The 16,100-nt window shown below is 33.5% G+C and overlaps 3 protein-coding genes across 3 annotated transcripts; 2 read left to right on the top strand and 1 right to left on the bottom strand.

Annotated features, from left to right (window-relative positions):
* On the bottom strand, window positions 567-3,283 carry LOC105170529 (ras-related protein RABA5b-like). The gene is made up of 2 exons (XM_011091325.2): window positions 2,846-3,283; window positions 567-1,182 (listed from the first exon to the last, which is right to left on the bottom strand). Exons 1-2 carry the CDS (start codon window positions 3,171-3,173, stop codon window positions 866-868), a joined length of 645 nt encoding a protein of 214 aa, XP_011089627.1. The 5' UTR covers window positions 3,174-3,283; the 3' UTR covers window positions 567-865.
* On the top strand, window positions 8,228-11,617 carry LOC105170527 (4-hydroxy-tetrahydrodipicolinate synthase, chloroplastic). The gene is made up of 3 exons (XM_011091324.2): window positions 8,228-8,556; window positions 9,378-9,462; window positions 10,269-11,617. The coding sequence occupies exons 1-3, from the start codon at window positions 8,511-8,513 to the stop codon at window positions 11,194-11,196; spliced, it is 1,059 nt and encodes a 352-aa protein (XP_011089626.1). The 5' UTR covers window positions 8,228-8,510; the 3' UTR covers window positions 11,197-11,617.
* Window positions 13,113-14,170, top strand: LOC110012604 (EPIDERMAL PATTERNING FACTOR-like protein 9). The gene is made up of 3 exons (XM_020696933.1): window positions 13,113-13,233; window positions 13,549-13,592; window positions 13,663-14,170. Exons 1-3 carry the CDS (start codon window positions 13,161-13,163, stop codon window positions 13,819-13,821), a joined length of 276 nt encoding a protein of 91 aa, XP_020552592.1. The 5' UTR covers window positions 13,113-13,160; the 3' UTR covers window positions 13,822-14,170.

Genomic DNA, 16,100 nt, shown 5'->3' with positions numbered 1-16,100 from the left:
TCAATATATTTTGGATGGAGAAGAAAAGTGTAGGTAGAGACTGGAAAGAGATTGAAGACGCCAAGTTGGTCAACAAATTACTTTTGCCCAAAGGTTCAAATTTTGGAGCGCAACTGTGAGGGATTGTCGAACAAGTTGGGAAGAGATGAAGTTATGACCGGCAACTGTGCGTTGTGCTGACGTTGCAAATGCCAGATATAAGTTGAACTGTTGGCTCACAACAATGCCCTCATTACTATAGAGGAACTTCATTATTGTCCTTTCTTCAAATTTGAGGTATCAATTTGATCTTTCTTTGTTCAAATAGGCGTATTATATAATAAATTGTCGTTCAGTGGAGATAACCATGCATATACCCATCAGTACCCTTTCTGATTTTCTAAATCCATTAGAAGAAAGTTTTATTGAGAATGTACACCAACCCAAGTGTGATTGAGCATCAGCATCTGCAACTGCATCATTGTCATCCTGCTCTTTCAGTCTTTATGGCTTGCTCTATGAGTTAAATGTGTGGTTCAAACCTCAGGAATATCCTTGAACAAAAGTTACAAGAATTGCATCAATAGTACCGGCCAAATTTTCATGGTTATTACATCTCCCATGAAATCCATGCTTGTCCTTGCCCATGTCCCTCTCATGTCTGATCATGTTCAGCCCATAATTGGGAGATTCATGAGAAAACAACACATGGTTGTAATTCAAATATATTAAGTAGTACTATCTTTATTTTTCTGTTTATTGTCAACATTTAACCCTTTATGGGAATGAACCACCAAAATACATGATACACAACCAGCAGCTGGGAAAAGCTGGTTACAACAAATACAGATACAAAAGATCACAGCCCGAATCATGCGCAAGAAAATCATCTCGAGCAGCATGAGAATGTTGATTTTTGTTTTGATAAATCGACACCATTTGCCAGGCTGACCCGATTGACAGACAATTCGGCCTTATAGGAGTCGGAGTTGAGAATTTTCCGGCTGACCTTCTCGTAGATCTCACGAATAACAATCTCAAATGCTTTGTTCACGTTTGTAGAGTCCAGAGCAGAGGTCTCTATGAAGAATAATCCTTCTTCTTCCGCAAGGCTTTTACCCTCATCCACACTCACCTCTCTGATGTTCTCCAGATCACACTTGTTCCCAACAAGCATCCTCGCAACGGTGGTGTCGCAATGAGCTGCATTTTATCAATTCAAGAAAAGGTGAAATTTTGCACCAAAAAAATTTATCATTTTAAACACTAGAACTACACTAGAGCAAATAAACAAAACTGCAAGACTTGCAAAAGGTTCATACACGAACGGAAGAATATACATCCCACTGCCTTTAGAATCTATTTCTATGCTGTCTAAGCATAAACAATGTAGAAAATTGAGAACTTATCTGCTTACATCAAAATTTTGGCTTTCAATATACCCACCCAACAAAAAGAAAGATGAGCAAGATGGTCTGTATAGCATCCATCAATCCTTAACCCCAACTATCTTCAAGAATTTTAACAGATTTGCCCGGTAACGAAAATGTAATGTGACCTAAAATAGTACGTCTTACTAAAGGAGCTCTAGACCAATATAGGTTTCTCTACTTGACTTCTGCAAAATGAATGAAGTTGTCAAAACAATTTTTTTTTCAACCAGACAAGTTTATATCAAACTCTTTTTAGCGTTCTCAAATCATCTTCTTTTCACGCTAATCTACAAATGTGGGATTCAATAACAGATTTTAGACTCCACTTATATTAAGTGGTATACGAACCACTTTACTGGATGCAATCAATACCATTCAGTTCCTCAACAACTCTTTTAAGTGTTGTGCTTCAATCCTATTTATTACTACAACTTCATGCTTCTGATGTAAAGGCATTTTATTGCATGAGACGAGAGTTTATCTACCCCCGACAGTCCTATTAATGACATTAACAACAGAAACAGTGTTCGCAAGTAACATCACATATAATGATATCATCTATCCTCTTTGCATTTGCCTCATCTTTTCTCACTTTCTTGTTTGCTATTTTGTGATTTTTTTTTCTTCATTTGCTATCTCAAAATAATCTTGCCACATCATGAAAGCCTTACCCAACTTAATTCATCCCTTAGTTCACTAAATCTAAGTGGTTATAGCTTTTTGTTGCAAATAAGCTGAAACCAATACTTTTGAACTGCTTAAATTGAGGTCATTTAAGACAAAAGCTATATAAGCTTCACTCCACAAACTTTTGCAATTTATTGGTAACGCTGTACATATTAAACCTTTCCCCAAACACTCCAACTTCAACCTACTTTTTCCACACCTTTCACTTTTGCATTATAAAACTATCAACTTCCTATACAACTAAACTTACCACTTATTCCCACCACCAACCAAAAGCAGAAGCTATTGCAATTGCAAACACCCCTCTATGGTTAACTAGAATAAAAAGGTATCCCCAACCCAGCAAAAATAGTTTAAGAAACATACACAAGAACTCGACATAGGGAAAAGAAAATAAAGAACAAAACCTAAAAATGGAACTGCAAACTGAAGAAGATCGGACTACAACTCTGATATTATGCTAAGAATCACCCAAGAATTGAAACTCAATAGCTAAAACCTTATTATAAGCTCAATTTGTCAAGTTTGATAAGCAATAACTTATACTCAAGTCGAATGCAATTCGTTTAGACCCCTAAACAAGCAACATCAGTGCAAGCAAACACACACAGAAGCAGCCAAGAAAGCGAAATTCTATAGCGTATTAAGATTGACACAGAAATTTGAGACAAACTCAAGAACAGAAAAACACCCACAAAAATTTCAAAAAATGCTAAAAAAGGTGGTCAGCAAATAGAAAAGCATACTGTTAAGCTCATCGAGCCACCGTTTGACGCTCTCAAAAGTTGTCTTCCTGCTTATATCATAGACGACGAGGGCCCCCACAGCGCCGCGATAGTAGGCGGAGGTGACGGCCCGGAAACGCTCCTGGCCGGCGGTGTCCCAAACCTGGGCCTTCACCTCCTTGCCGTCGAGCTCCACAACCTGGGTCTGAAACTCCACCCCTATCGTGGCCTTTGAGTTGTGGTCGAACTCATCCCGAGCAAACCGGGAAAGCAAATTGGATTTTCCCACCGCCGAATCGCCTATCACCACTATCTTGAACAGATACTCCTCCCCTCCTCCTTCCTCCATTTCTTGGAAATGCGTTTTCTTCTACTTGGGTTCTCCTGCTTAGATTTATGGGAGTGTGTGTGGAGAATGAGTGCAGAACAGAGAAAAAAGTTGGACTTTTATGTGTAGGCTAAGGGACGACAAGCTGTGGACTGTAGTTAGACTTCACTGCGTGATTGATTCTACCTCTACTGTACATCGTTACTATACTTTTTTAAGGAAAATTTTTGACCACTCCTTCAAATCAAATCAAATTAATCACAAAATATATAAAATAAGTGAATTATATTTATTATTTAATAAATTACTTTATTAAAATATTCACTAATAATGCAATAAATATATTACACATATTATATAATTAAATTCAAATGTAATAAAATCGATCCCAATTAAAATCTTCCATTTTCTAAACATGGGACCCTCATTGTTATTGTCTTTTCCTTTTCCTTTTTTTAAAAATAATTAATTGTTTCTTATTATTATATATACCAACTTTTCTATATGGATCAGCTTCGCCGATTAAACTATATCACATTAGCAAACAAAAAGGAAAAAGAAAAACAATTTTCTTAATGTTATTTGTTATTTTTATTATTTTTGTGAGAGCTTATGATTGATTCAGCATGAATTTTTTAAATTAGAAAATTATACATTTTTGGTCACATAAAATAAAGAATGTTGTGCTTTTATCTTTATAATTTATGAATTTAGAACATTTGGTCTTATAGATTAGAAATTATAATATTTGGGACTAAAAATACTAAAAAATTTTATCTGTGAGACCAAAAAATATGTTAAGCTCGTAAACTATGTGATCAAAAGTGCAACTTATTCTATCGTGTGAGACTAGAAATACAATTTTTCCTATTAAAATCCTATGTTACAAAAATTGTTCCTGGTAAAATAATCTTCTGAAATTAGGCGAAGAATTAAAATAAAATTCACAACATTATAAAAATTACGGCATTTGACAAATTAATTTGTTCTGGGATCAATTGATAACACAAAAATAATTCGAGAATGATGTCCCTTGCAAAGCAATTGACATTTCATAATTTGAAGTATTATTCGTTGTAATTGACATTGCACGATTTTATCTTAAAAAATGACACATCAAGAAGAAGAACAACTCATGACTTCATCCCAACATATGAAATACACGGAAAGACCCATACTTCATCAATTGAAATATTATTTATCGTACCCAAACGTACCAATTTTTAATCTTAAAAAGCACCAAAACAAAATAAAAATAAAGTTTATAAATCAGTGGAAGTCGACACAAGAAATATACCATGGGCATGGATTGAATTAGTTTTCGGGTACGTGTAATGTACAAAATCACTACGTAGTTTTGTGGCCGTGTGTGTAAAAGGAAATGAGGCGAATAGCGATGACTACCAGCACATGGGTATGGCTGAGGGTGAAAGGCATCAAACGGTCTGCATTGATTGCAGCCATGTGATCAATTATTGGTAGGAGCTGCACCCGATTATTCTTATACTATTAATTAAATTTAAATCAGTATTTATACAATGATAATCATACTATTATTTTTTTAGAAACCAAAAAAAAAATAGTACTGGAGAATTATTTTGGAATTTGTTGGTTGTGAGGGAAAATTTGTCACCGGCTAACTTCTATTAAATGAGTGTGTACAAAGTTTACAGTAGCACATTCACCTGTGCACCCACATCACTGAGCCCACCCATCTCTACATAATAATGTTAATTATATGAGCGCTATTTACATAACAAGTATAAGCTATTCTTCTTATCATAATTTGATTTTCATACATCATGTGTTAATCTGTCTTAAATTGAAACGACCAAATAACTCCAAGATTCAACCACTTTCCTCCCGATCAGATCAACTTGAGTTCGACCCATCTACAATATTTTGATCTTTATGACTTTCTGATCAAAATTGGTACAATCATGACAAATTGTACAATTCGGACATTTCTATAAATACATAGTCCGTAAATACTAGTTAGATCCTATAATTACATTTATCTATTGAATTACACCTATGTTTTTAATATTGGAGGGCTGTAAACATGAGCTATCGAATTCTAAGCTCGTTCTTAGTTATATAAAGTGTTGTAGGATTATATTGTTCATATCCATGTTTACGAGTACATGTATACTTGAGCCCACTCTAACTCCATCATCAGCGACCGAATTTGAAAACATGATCCTTAATTTCTGATGTTGGGTGTGATTACATGTGGATTTTTTATATTTTTGAAAAATTATATTTAGTACCCCTAAGCTTTGCTCCCGTCTCACAATTAGGTACCTCAAATACTCAAAATTTATTGAATTTGTTGATACTAATAAATCTAAATAAAAATTAATATAAATCTCTGATTAATTTATTACTGACTTATTGCAGATCAAACATTTTTTTTTCTAGTTAAACTACCTTTATTAATTTGAAAATATGTGCCTTCACATGTATTCACATGTGGAGATGTGTAAAGGGTAACTTGATCATAAAATAATTTATTGGTTCTCCAATAAATCAATAATAAGTGAGTCGGGGGTAAATATAAACTTTATTCGATTTTTTTTTTGTTCATATCAATAAATTTAATAAAAGTTAACCAACTGATGGACTTATCTATTAAACAAACGCAAAACTTATGGATATTAAATGTAGTTTTTTTCAAACTATAATAAATTTAGGTGTAATTACATCAAACATTAAGAGAAGGGATGACTTAAATGCATAAATCTCCCTTGTGTTTTAAAAAATCGGCTAAAACTCCCTGTATTTTAAAAATAGGAAAAAAAACCATTTCTATTTTCTTAAAATGTAGCTTAATTGCCCATCTCTATTAAATATGACTAATGACGTTAATTTTTTTAAAAAATAACCATTATACCCTTATTTAATATATATTATTTTTTTATTTTAATAATCATTGGACCTGTAAGCCATCAGATCTAATCAATTAATTTTAATTGTTATATATTATTTTTTTTAAAAAAAAAGTTCATATTTTACTAAATTTTTTAAATATATGTTATAAAAAATATTATTTAAAAAAATAAATTAAATAAAATTAACCCCTACCGCCTCCCCCGTTGCCCAACATAAAGGAGCGACGATGATGTCGATGCCGTCTCCCCTGAATCTGTTGATGACAGATCTAGGTGACGCCAACCACTCTCGCCTAGATTTTAAAAAAATTAAAAAAAATTATTTTTATTAAATTCTTCAAAATAATAAAACTAATTTTAATTGTTTGTAAACTTAAAAATAAAAAAAAAACATATTAAATTTAAATATAATTTTTTATTTAAATATATTTAAACTAAATAGTAATAAATTTTTTAATTATAATCATTATAATTGATTAGTTAATGAATTAATAAATTTGGGCTTGCATCACTGTGCATCTTAATTTGGTAACTATTTGCACTAGATTAATTTAATACGGGCCAAGACACTAGAAAAGCGGTCACCCACAATTTGGGCGACGGTGGATGCCGTCGTCGCCCCTTTTTTTATATATTTTTTAATCCTATAATAATTAAAAAAATATATTAATTAAATTAAAAATAAATTAAAAAAATATTTAAATGTATTTAATATATAAAAAATTTATATTCAAATATATTTAACTAACTAAAGAATAATTTCAATATTATATAATTTTTATAATTACTAATATTTATATTAGTTACGATATTTTAAATTTAAAAAATAATTTACTATATTGATTTTTATACTATAATTTTAATTTAAATTATAAAATTTAAAAAAATTATGTTGATGGGTATGGTCCAAAAGCGGTAGGCCCAAAGAGATATTTCAAGCCCAAATCATGCATGTTAACCCATAATGGAGATAAACCGTCTAAAAAAACATCAGGCCTAACCCAAGAAGGGAACCCAATACAGCAAGCTTGGCTAGGAGGGGAGCTCGCTAGGCTTAGCCCAATAAGGGGATCCACCACATCAGGGTCCGTTCAAGAAAAAAGCCTGTCGCACCAAGTTCGGCCCAGTGCGAAGACCTACTGCACCCTTCCAAAGCCAGCCCAAGAGAAGAGAGGTGTACTCAAGAAGCTACACTCCTCAGTCTAGGAAGACTCCTTATAGAGCAAAAATCTTCGTGCAGAGGGAGTCCTTCCTCGTTCAAAGAAGTGTTGCTTGAATCAAGAAGAGGATAAGGTTGTACCCTATCCCCAGATTCTCGCCTTCCTTCTCAAACACGCAGCTCTCCCTGGAGTTCCTGCAAAGAGAGATTCCTCTTTTATAAATATGGACGAGCACCCCTCAACAGACCCCTCTTCAATAATATGGAAGCTCTCTTGCTACTTCTATGCCACTTTCAAATTCATGCTTTTGCTATATTTTGCTTATGAGATTTCAATTTCTACTTCAATTTCTTGTTACAATTTATCTCTATATTTATTTATTTCTAAATTCGGAACTAACTTAAGTATCAGAGTGCTAACGTGTTGTTTTGCAGGTTGTTTTTCTCAAGTTCTCTCGCTAAATTAGCCCAATTCGAGCATCAAGATCCAAGGACATTTGATCCGTGCTAAAATCACAAGTATTATATATATGTATATATATTTTTATATTTTTAAGTAAATATATTTAAAAGGTTGTTTTATTTTTTTAGATAGATGAAATTATAAAAAAATCACTCAAAATAAATAAAAGATGTACATGTGAACTATATAAACATCATGAGGATATTTTAATAAAAAACACCAATAAATAAGGTTAAAAGTAGATAAAAAATACCCCCAGACGCACAATGAACATATGTAATGTACCTTCTATTAATTACTAATAAAAGAGGTATTTTTTATTGAATTTTACAAAATATAATGGACTTTTTAACCTATTTAGAAAACACAGAAGAATTTTTAATTATTTCAACAAAATATATAGAGAGAGAGAAAATGCATATTTTAATTGAGAAGGAAGTATAATTATCTTAATTAATATTTTTTATTGAATTTAATATGAAAAGAAAACATCTCGAGATTTGGGTCGGGTCAAATTGTCAGGAAGTACTATTTTGGACCCGACACATTGGACATAAGCTGCGACCGCTGTGGTTTTACAAAACCCTACCCCTATCCTCCTCCCCCTCTTAATTCCCACCGCCGCTCTACCCCTATCGCCTCCGCCGCTATATCTTAAGCTAGCCGATTTAATAAAGAGATTTTGGGATAGAAGAAATTGTAATGCAGCTGTGTTCCCGCTCACAGAGAGTCAATCCGCCGTCCGGTTCCGGGATCACCGTCCATTGCCGGAGAATTACGTAAAGTCGTTCATCACATTGCTGTTTATTCCTTTCGTTTTCCACTGATTCTATAAGTATTCTGCGATGGCTTCGGCGCTTGGATGCTGTTCTCTCAAGGCTACGCATCGAGGTACTGGTTTCTATGCGAATTTATTATGGAATTTGGCCTCTCACATGCAGAGTTGCTTCGTACCAGCTCTTTGTCTTGCTCGGTGATTAGCACGTTCAAAATCGATACAATAGAGCAGCTATACGTTTCTTATATTATATTAGTTCTCTAGATGGAAGATTAGTGTAATATAATAATTAAGTTGGTAATATTCGTTTGTTCTATGTGCCGATGAGGTCATAATGTTTTCGAAATCTTTGGATTCCTAAATTTTTTGCTTTTGTCCACAAGATTATGATTTGTCCTCACATTAGTTTTCTAAACTCACCTTACGGTGCCTTTTCTTGTGTCTTTTGAAACTAACTGGTAAAAGGTATTATGTAATCAAATGGTTTGCCATTTATATGTTTGATGCTTTATGATACCAGCAATGACAAGCTTTAACAACTCATGATTGCTTATTGATCGCAGTGGACACTCGAAATGGTACAACATTTGTTTGACTAATAGGATAATGAAAAACTGTATTGGGCGGCATGTTTTGTTTAATCCTTGATGCTGAGGTTACAATTGTTAAATACTGGTTTGTTGGTGTGTGCATAGATAAAATATAGAGCTTATGGTTTTGGGGAAATGTCTATTTGGTGTCAGTGCGCACACCTTAATTTGAAGACTGCAAATTTATAATATATACAAATTGGCTTTTGCTCTTGACGATATATATATAAAAATAAAGGAAGAAAAAGCAGGTAATGAAAGTCAGTTAGAATGATTTCCTCTCTCTTCATCCAGGATACTTTTGCATTCTCTGACATAATACCATGCCAATTGTCATGGTGCAGGAGGGACACCAAAATGGAGGTCTCCTAGAGCAGCTGTGATTCCCAACTTTCATCTCCCAATGCGTAGTTATGAAGTTAAAAACAGGTGGCTGTTTGTTCTATTTCAGCTTTTACAAGTGATCTTTTTAGTTTTTCATTTCTGCTCTGTGGAATGGATCAGGCGCCCATTGAACCTTACTTCTCGCAGCCAGTGAACTTTCTTTAGTTTTAGTTATTTTCTTCAAAAAAAGAAAAGATTCTTATTTCAGTAATAGATGGCTTTACCACAATATGTGAAGTATATTGTAGGTTTGTATTTCTGCTCTCACGGTGTGCCTGCATTTCACAATCATTTTGAATTCATTTTCCTTTCTTTTTCTTGGTAACAAATGATATACTCCGTATAATTTTTACATTTAAGTTGTATGGCTGTTAAGAATTGTCTTGTCAATGATGCACTCCCCTTGTTTGTCAAACTTGTTTTTTGTTGAAGGAGAGAATATTAGTTTAATTGATTATATGTTTACACTCTGCATTTTCAAATTGTTCTTTTGAGATAAAAATCCTCTCCTCTTATTGTCAAATTATCTTTACAGCATGTGGTTAGATACTAGAAGACTGTTAACTGTAATAAAAAAAATTCCATGAAAAAGTAGATTTTTTTGCAGTGGTGCATAATTTGTATTAGAGGGAATTCGTTGCTTGGCTTACAATACACGATTAATCTTTTTGAACAACATTTTGTTGGATATATATAGCATACACATATATCTCCTCAGGCAGATGCACGCCAAAAGTGGCGCTTGCAGTTTATCAAGAGAATGTCTGCAAATAAAGTAGTTTAAATCATTTTGGTTGAAAGATTTTGTTTTGAAACAAAGATTTATGTGAGGTAGAATTTTCTGATTTCAGGACTAATGTTGATGACATAAAGTCTCTTAGATTGATAACCGCCATCAAGACCCCTTATTTACCAGACGGCAGATTTGATCTAGAGGCCTATGATGCCTTAGTGAACATGCAGATTGAAGATGGTGTTGAGGGTGTAATTGTCGGCGGCACCACTGGTGAAGGCCAGTTGATGAGCTGGGATGAACACATTATGCTAATTGGTCACACTGTCAACTGTTTCGGAGGATCCATCAAAGTTATTGGCAACACCGGAAGCAACTCAACCCGGGAAGCAATTCATGCAACCGAACAAGGCTTTGCTGTTGGAATGCACGCGGCACTTCACATTAATCCTTACTACGGTAAGACCTCCTTAGACGGTTTGATTTCTCACTTTGACAGCGTGCTTCCCATGGGCCCTACAATTATCTACAACGTACCATCACGGACCGGGCAAGATATTCCACAGGGTGTGGTCCAAAACATAGCAAAAAGCCCCAACTTCGCCGGTGTCAAGGAATGTGTTGGAAATGATAGGATAGAGGAATATACACGCAATGGACTAGTCGTGTGGAGCGGTAACGATGATCAATGCCATGATTCAAGGTGGTTTCATGGAGCTACTGGAGTAATTTCAGTTGCCAGCAACTTGGTTCCCGGTCTAATGAGAGAGCTGATGTTCGGAGGAACAAATTCATCACTGAACTCAAAACTTCTTCCTCTAATCGATTGGCTCTTTCAAGAACCGAACCCTATTGGCTTAAACACTGCTCTTGCTCAGCTTGGAGTCGTCCGGCCCATTTTCCGCTTACCATATGTACCTCTTCCGTTGGCGAAAAGGGTGGAGTTCGTGAACATAGTCAAGGAACTTGGAAGGGAGAATTTTGTTGGGGAGAAGGATGTTCAGGTGCTAGAAGACGACGACTTCATTTTGATTGGTCGGTATTAGGTGCCATATTCGTCGTGCAAGAACTAGAATTCAGTTTTGAACTAAAGATGTTCTGTTCTGTTTGGTTCTTGGAACAATAGTTGGCATCTTTGTTTGCAGTTTATAGAGGGGTAAAGCTAAATATCAGAACAAGTTCTTTGATCGGCTTTCTGCTTATTCATGTCTTCGCTCCTCATCCTCAGATCTCTCCGTCTCAGGTTACAATAATGTAGCTTTGACTTTGTAACTTGTAATTTGAGATTTCATATGTAGGTGCCATGCCCAATGTGATTGCCTTGCCTATTTGAGGTTGTTGTAGCTACATGATTAGTGTATCCAATAATATGATGGTGGATCTACTCATCAATTATAGGGATGACAAATGGATCGGATTTTCCTATTTCAGACAGATATTGAAACTACAAAAGGGGTTTTGAGTTGATCTGGGGTTTTGGTGTTCGGGATTTGAACTCGATTAATTATATGTATTTGTTCATTATATATGTATTTCTAAAATGTATAATTTTGTACATACATGAACAAGATATATGAATATTTCATCTAGCTCGTATAATATAAAACCAATACTAATAGTTTATAATTTTAATGTATACAAATAGAATTATTTGAATTTCTTTTAATATTTTAAAGCCTAAAATTAATTCATAAAAAGTTAATTGTTTTCTAGTAACATTATTTTTTCATATCTCGAAAGTTATTGTAATGTTATTCTAAGAAGCACCCTTTTCAATATTTTGAAATTTATAAATTAGATGTAGCGGGGCGAAAATATTCTTAGCAAGTCAGATCTTGAACTTTGACAAATCCACTCAAACTCGGTCCACAAGAAAACTTGAATAAACCCTATCCATCTTTGTTACCTTACAGGGACTGAAGTGAATAGAGAGCGACAGACGGAAAGCTGCATTTGTGGAATTTGGACAACGTGGAATATGACTTTTACCCAAACTTTTTGTCATCTTTCTTGCATAATGATGTACATATGTAAGACCTTTACCCCCTTCTACTTCCTCTAACATACTTAATAAAGTACCAGTTTTTGTTTTGGTGTCCAGAACTACAAAAGAAATACTATTCATCCTTTTCACTCTAGTCAACATTTTGGCACAGCCCAATACCTAACATCAACTCATCCTCAACTTCCATCAAGTATTGCACTCTGTACATAAACTAAGACATGAATAACTCTGGGGAAATTAGGTTCTTGTCAAGATTACTCCTCAATGTTTTTACCTCATTACTACTATTCACCTACCCAATGTGCAGTCACTCTTCTTCCAACGAAAACAAATATGACTGTGTCATTCAAACCAACAATGTTTGGTTAGATGTTTGCAAAGAATTGTGTCAATGTCATTTTATCCATTTGAGTTGGAAAAAAACGTTTACTGTGTGTGTGTATGTGTTTTAAGATATGACAAAATAAAACCTAACTTTCAGTTTTAGTATCATTTTTTAAATTAGAAATGGGAATGTATATGATCCTACTTTAATATATGATAAAAATTTCTACCTTGCGTTTTTCATGATCTTTTTATTTTTATAAAAATTATAGAGTAATTTCACCAGATACACTTATACCTTTATTCGATTAATTTTGTATGTCTGAATTTTAAAAAATTATAAATATGATATAAAAGTATCAAATAACGGTATAACATTTAGGTTTATATAACTTATATATGGCATAAATTGATAGAAATGTATTAAGAAAAAAACTCTCAAATATGCATTTGCCTTTATATATATATGTGTGTGTGTGTGTGTGAAGCTTTTGTAAGTTGGGGGGACCTCCTTGGTTTGCAGTACTAGTTTCATAATTTTAGCCTGCCTACCACCTATCTCCTTATGGTCACAATTCCACCACTACCTATACACACACAACATTCACATATACATATATATATATATATTGCACGTATTCATTTTCGACCATCAAACTATGTTTGTAAGACGTACGAAAAATGGCGAATGAGAAGCATTCATTCTTTCAGTTGCTCTTCTTCACCTTGTTTTGCACAACGATACTTGTAAGAGGTCATATTAGCTGCAACTATCCTTATTTTCTTTCGCAATTTCCCCTTTATTTATAACTTTAGTCGTATATAGTAATCACATTCAAATATGTCAACATATTGGTAGTTTTAATAATCTTACCTACAAAAATATTGTTTTTTCCGACATAAATATTATAACTTTTCGTATTCAGTGTGACGGAACTGAAATAGAACAAGCTGTCGTGCGATCTTAGCTCTTTATTTAAGAAAAAGGCATTCTATTCATACGAGTTTTTACTTAGTGTAAAAGTTAGTAGAGTTGATGATGGTGATGTATATAGTATGGATGGAACAGGGTCAAGAGTAGTTCAAATGGCAGAAACAACGTTCAAGTTTAAGGTATAGATCAAAAAACCATCACTCATTCTAACATGTTGAAGCTCTTGTTGACTAATGCATACATATGCAGGATATTTCTAAAAGATTATTGATCGGATCAGTCGTCCCCATCTGCACTTACAACGAGTGCAAAGGGTGCAAGCACAAGTGCACAGCCATGCAAGTTCCGGTCCAGGGCAATGATCCCGTCAACAGTCCGTATCGTTACAAGTGCGTTTGCAGTAGGTGATCCATCCTTTCAATTCTATACTTGTGTAATTTATATAGGTAGAAACCTTAATATTACCAAGAAATCAATGTTTCATAGTAGTTAGAGCATCTCTCTGTCACAAGATAGCTGTATCTGTGGGATATTGGTGGAGGATGCAGACAGAGAAGTTCTCGTCCAAATTGCTTCACATCTTTCTTCTGCTTGCTTAGATAGATATATAAATTCTCTGTTTTTTCAAAGTGTAACACTTTTACTTCCACATGTTTGTTCTTACTAGAGCAGAGTGCAGAGGCTGGGGGAGGGTTTTATCTTTTCAAATTTCAGTTAATTTGGTTATTTACCATATCCAACCAACAAATTTCGATTATTTACCCAATCGAATTGAGAAAATTAAAATACCAAATTCTTGATCAACTGATTTTTTTTTAATTCGATTCGACATGATACCTATAATTTCATAGTACAAACATTTAGCTGAATAATGTAATGTATGTATGATATGATTAAAAGAAAATGTGGGCCATAAAGAGAAGAAGTAACAATTATGGGGGGCGGCTTTTTAATTAATTTAAACTCATTTGTAATTAACCCTAAAATATGTCCTTTGGGCCAATCCAAGCAGTAATGGAAACGTCATTCATCATTCCCACTCTCCCTTTCTTTTCTTATTAATTAGAATAATATAAAGAATCTCATCATTTTCACTTTACCCCAAAATTGGTTTTGGAATCAACTAGTTTTATACGACTATCCGTATTTTGTAATTAATTTGACGAAGTTGAGGCTCCATGACTAGAAGGTTAATTTAAACTCAAAATGATAAATTATTTTTGCTTTAATATTTGATAATTTTATTTCTTTTTTTTTGTCGTTAACTCGTCATATATATAACTAATCCAAGTTAAATATAACCTAAAGTTTCCTCTTCAAATAAATGGAGGTAACCCTCATGAATTTTTTCACAAAAAAGATATTATCTTCAAGGACCTACATCAATAATCTACAATATAGATATAGCCTCCAAGAAGGATTATTAAACCTACTTAAGGATAGCCTACATCATGTAATCATCACACTAACACATCTAAATATATAAAGTAAAATTGAATCCCATTTTCATAACATATTTTAATATACATAATTAGTATTATATAGTAATATGAATTATTTCAAGATTGTGATCATAACCCTTCATGATCACCAAACTACACTATCACTCACAAGCAAACTCTATATAACCCATTAATCAATGAAATGTTTTTGGCACTAGCAAACTACTCCATCAATTATGCTTAGAAGAGCTTTGAGTATCTCTCTACCACCCAACTCCGCCCTACTCCGGTGGTGGCGGACACACCGACACCAACGACGCAGACGGTTGAAGGGTGGCATAGTACGGTTAGGAAATCGGGGAAGAGGATTCTGCCTTGGAGTCCGACGGGTGGTGCATTGGAGGGTTATGGTCGGAACCTTCCGTTTGTTGAGGGAAATAGTGGTTGATATGATGGCGAACGGCTGGGTGGCGGAGGCTTGTTGCTCGTCGTTGCATGTGCTCCGACCCCAACTATTTCCTCTGTGTTGATAGTACGTAATGTATAGCATAAGCGTTAACTATTTTTTTTTTTTAAATTTTATTTCGATTATAGTTTGTGTGCATTGAAATTAGGCAAGCAACAAGTGTTTATTGAATTATTGTGTAAGATTTGGTAGCTATCTTCAACTTCTTTCAATCAAATGCAAAATTACTTATGTTTTTTTGCAAAAATTGAACACATTTCTATTTTTGCACCAAAGCAAAAGAGTTGAAGATTTGTTTAGGTGTTTGTGATGTTAATTTTAGAGTAATAACAAATACTTATTAATTATATTTTAAAATTTTCAATCTCAATTGTACACAAATTCTTTCATTATTTATAATTATAACATAAAAATTATTAAATATCGATAAAAGATATATAAATAAACTAAGATGGGGCCGAATAAAACCTTTTTTACTATAAAACTTCAATCACACGACTAATATCATATAGAGATGTTGGTTAAGATATATATGTATTACAAATATATAATTATAATAAAATATTTGAATATGTTTATATATATATATATATATATATATTTACACACGTATTGAAAGCTCTTGACGATGTATATAATCGAATCGGCTTTGGTTTTAAAATAATTTGAATAAAAATAATAAAACTATGAAATTAAAAGTTTCAGTTACAATCTCAATAAAATTATAATTATAATTGTAATTATTTATTTTAATAATTAGATAAATAGAGGTAATGAGG

The sequence above is a fragment of the Sesamum indicum genome, linkage group LG9 (assembly GCF_000512975.1).
Source record: "Sesamum indicum cultivar Zhongzhi No. 13 linkage group LG9, S_indicum_v1.0, whole genome shotgun sequence".
Taxonomy (NCBI): domain Eukaryota; kingdom Viridiplantae; phylum Streptophyta; class Magnoliopsida; order Lamiales; family Pedaliaceae; genus Sesamum; species Sesamum indicum.
Note: the sequence above shows the minus strand (reverse complement) of the source record. Positions and strands in the feature narration are given on the sequence as shown.

Coding starts and splice junctions, on each gene's coding strand:
- LOC105170527 (XM_011091324.2), top strand. CDS start 8,511: ATGGCTTCGGCGCTTGGATGCTGTTCTCTCAAGGCTACGCATCGAG. Junction 8,557..9,377: donor TCTCAAGGCTACGCATCGAG/GTACTGGTTTCT, acceptor GTCATGGTGCAG/GAGGGACACCAAAATGGAGG. Junction 9,463..10,268: donor AGTTATGAAGTTAAAAACAG/GTGGCTGTTTGT, acceptor TTCTGATTTCAG/GACTAATGTTGATGACATAA.
- LOC110012604 (XM_020696933.1), top strand. CDS start 13,161: ATGGCGAATGAGAAGCATTCATTCTTTCAGTTGCTCTTCTTCACCTTG. Junction 13,234..13,548: donor CACAACGATACTTGTAAGAG/GTCATATTAGCT, acceptor TGGATGGAACAG/GGTCAAGAGTAGTTCAAATG. Junction 13,593..13,662: donor AAACAACGTTCAAGTTTAAG/GTATAGATCAAA, acceptor ATACATATGCAG/GATATTTCTAAAAGATTATT.
- LOC105170529 (XM_011091325.2), bottom strand. CDS start 3,173: ATGGAGGAAGGAGGAGGGGAGGAGTATCTGTTCAAGATAGTGGTGATA. Junction 1,183..2,845: donor GTGGCTCGATGAGCTTAACA/GTATGCTTTTCT, acceptor GATAAAATGCAG/CTCATTGCGACACCACCGTT.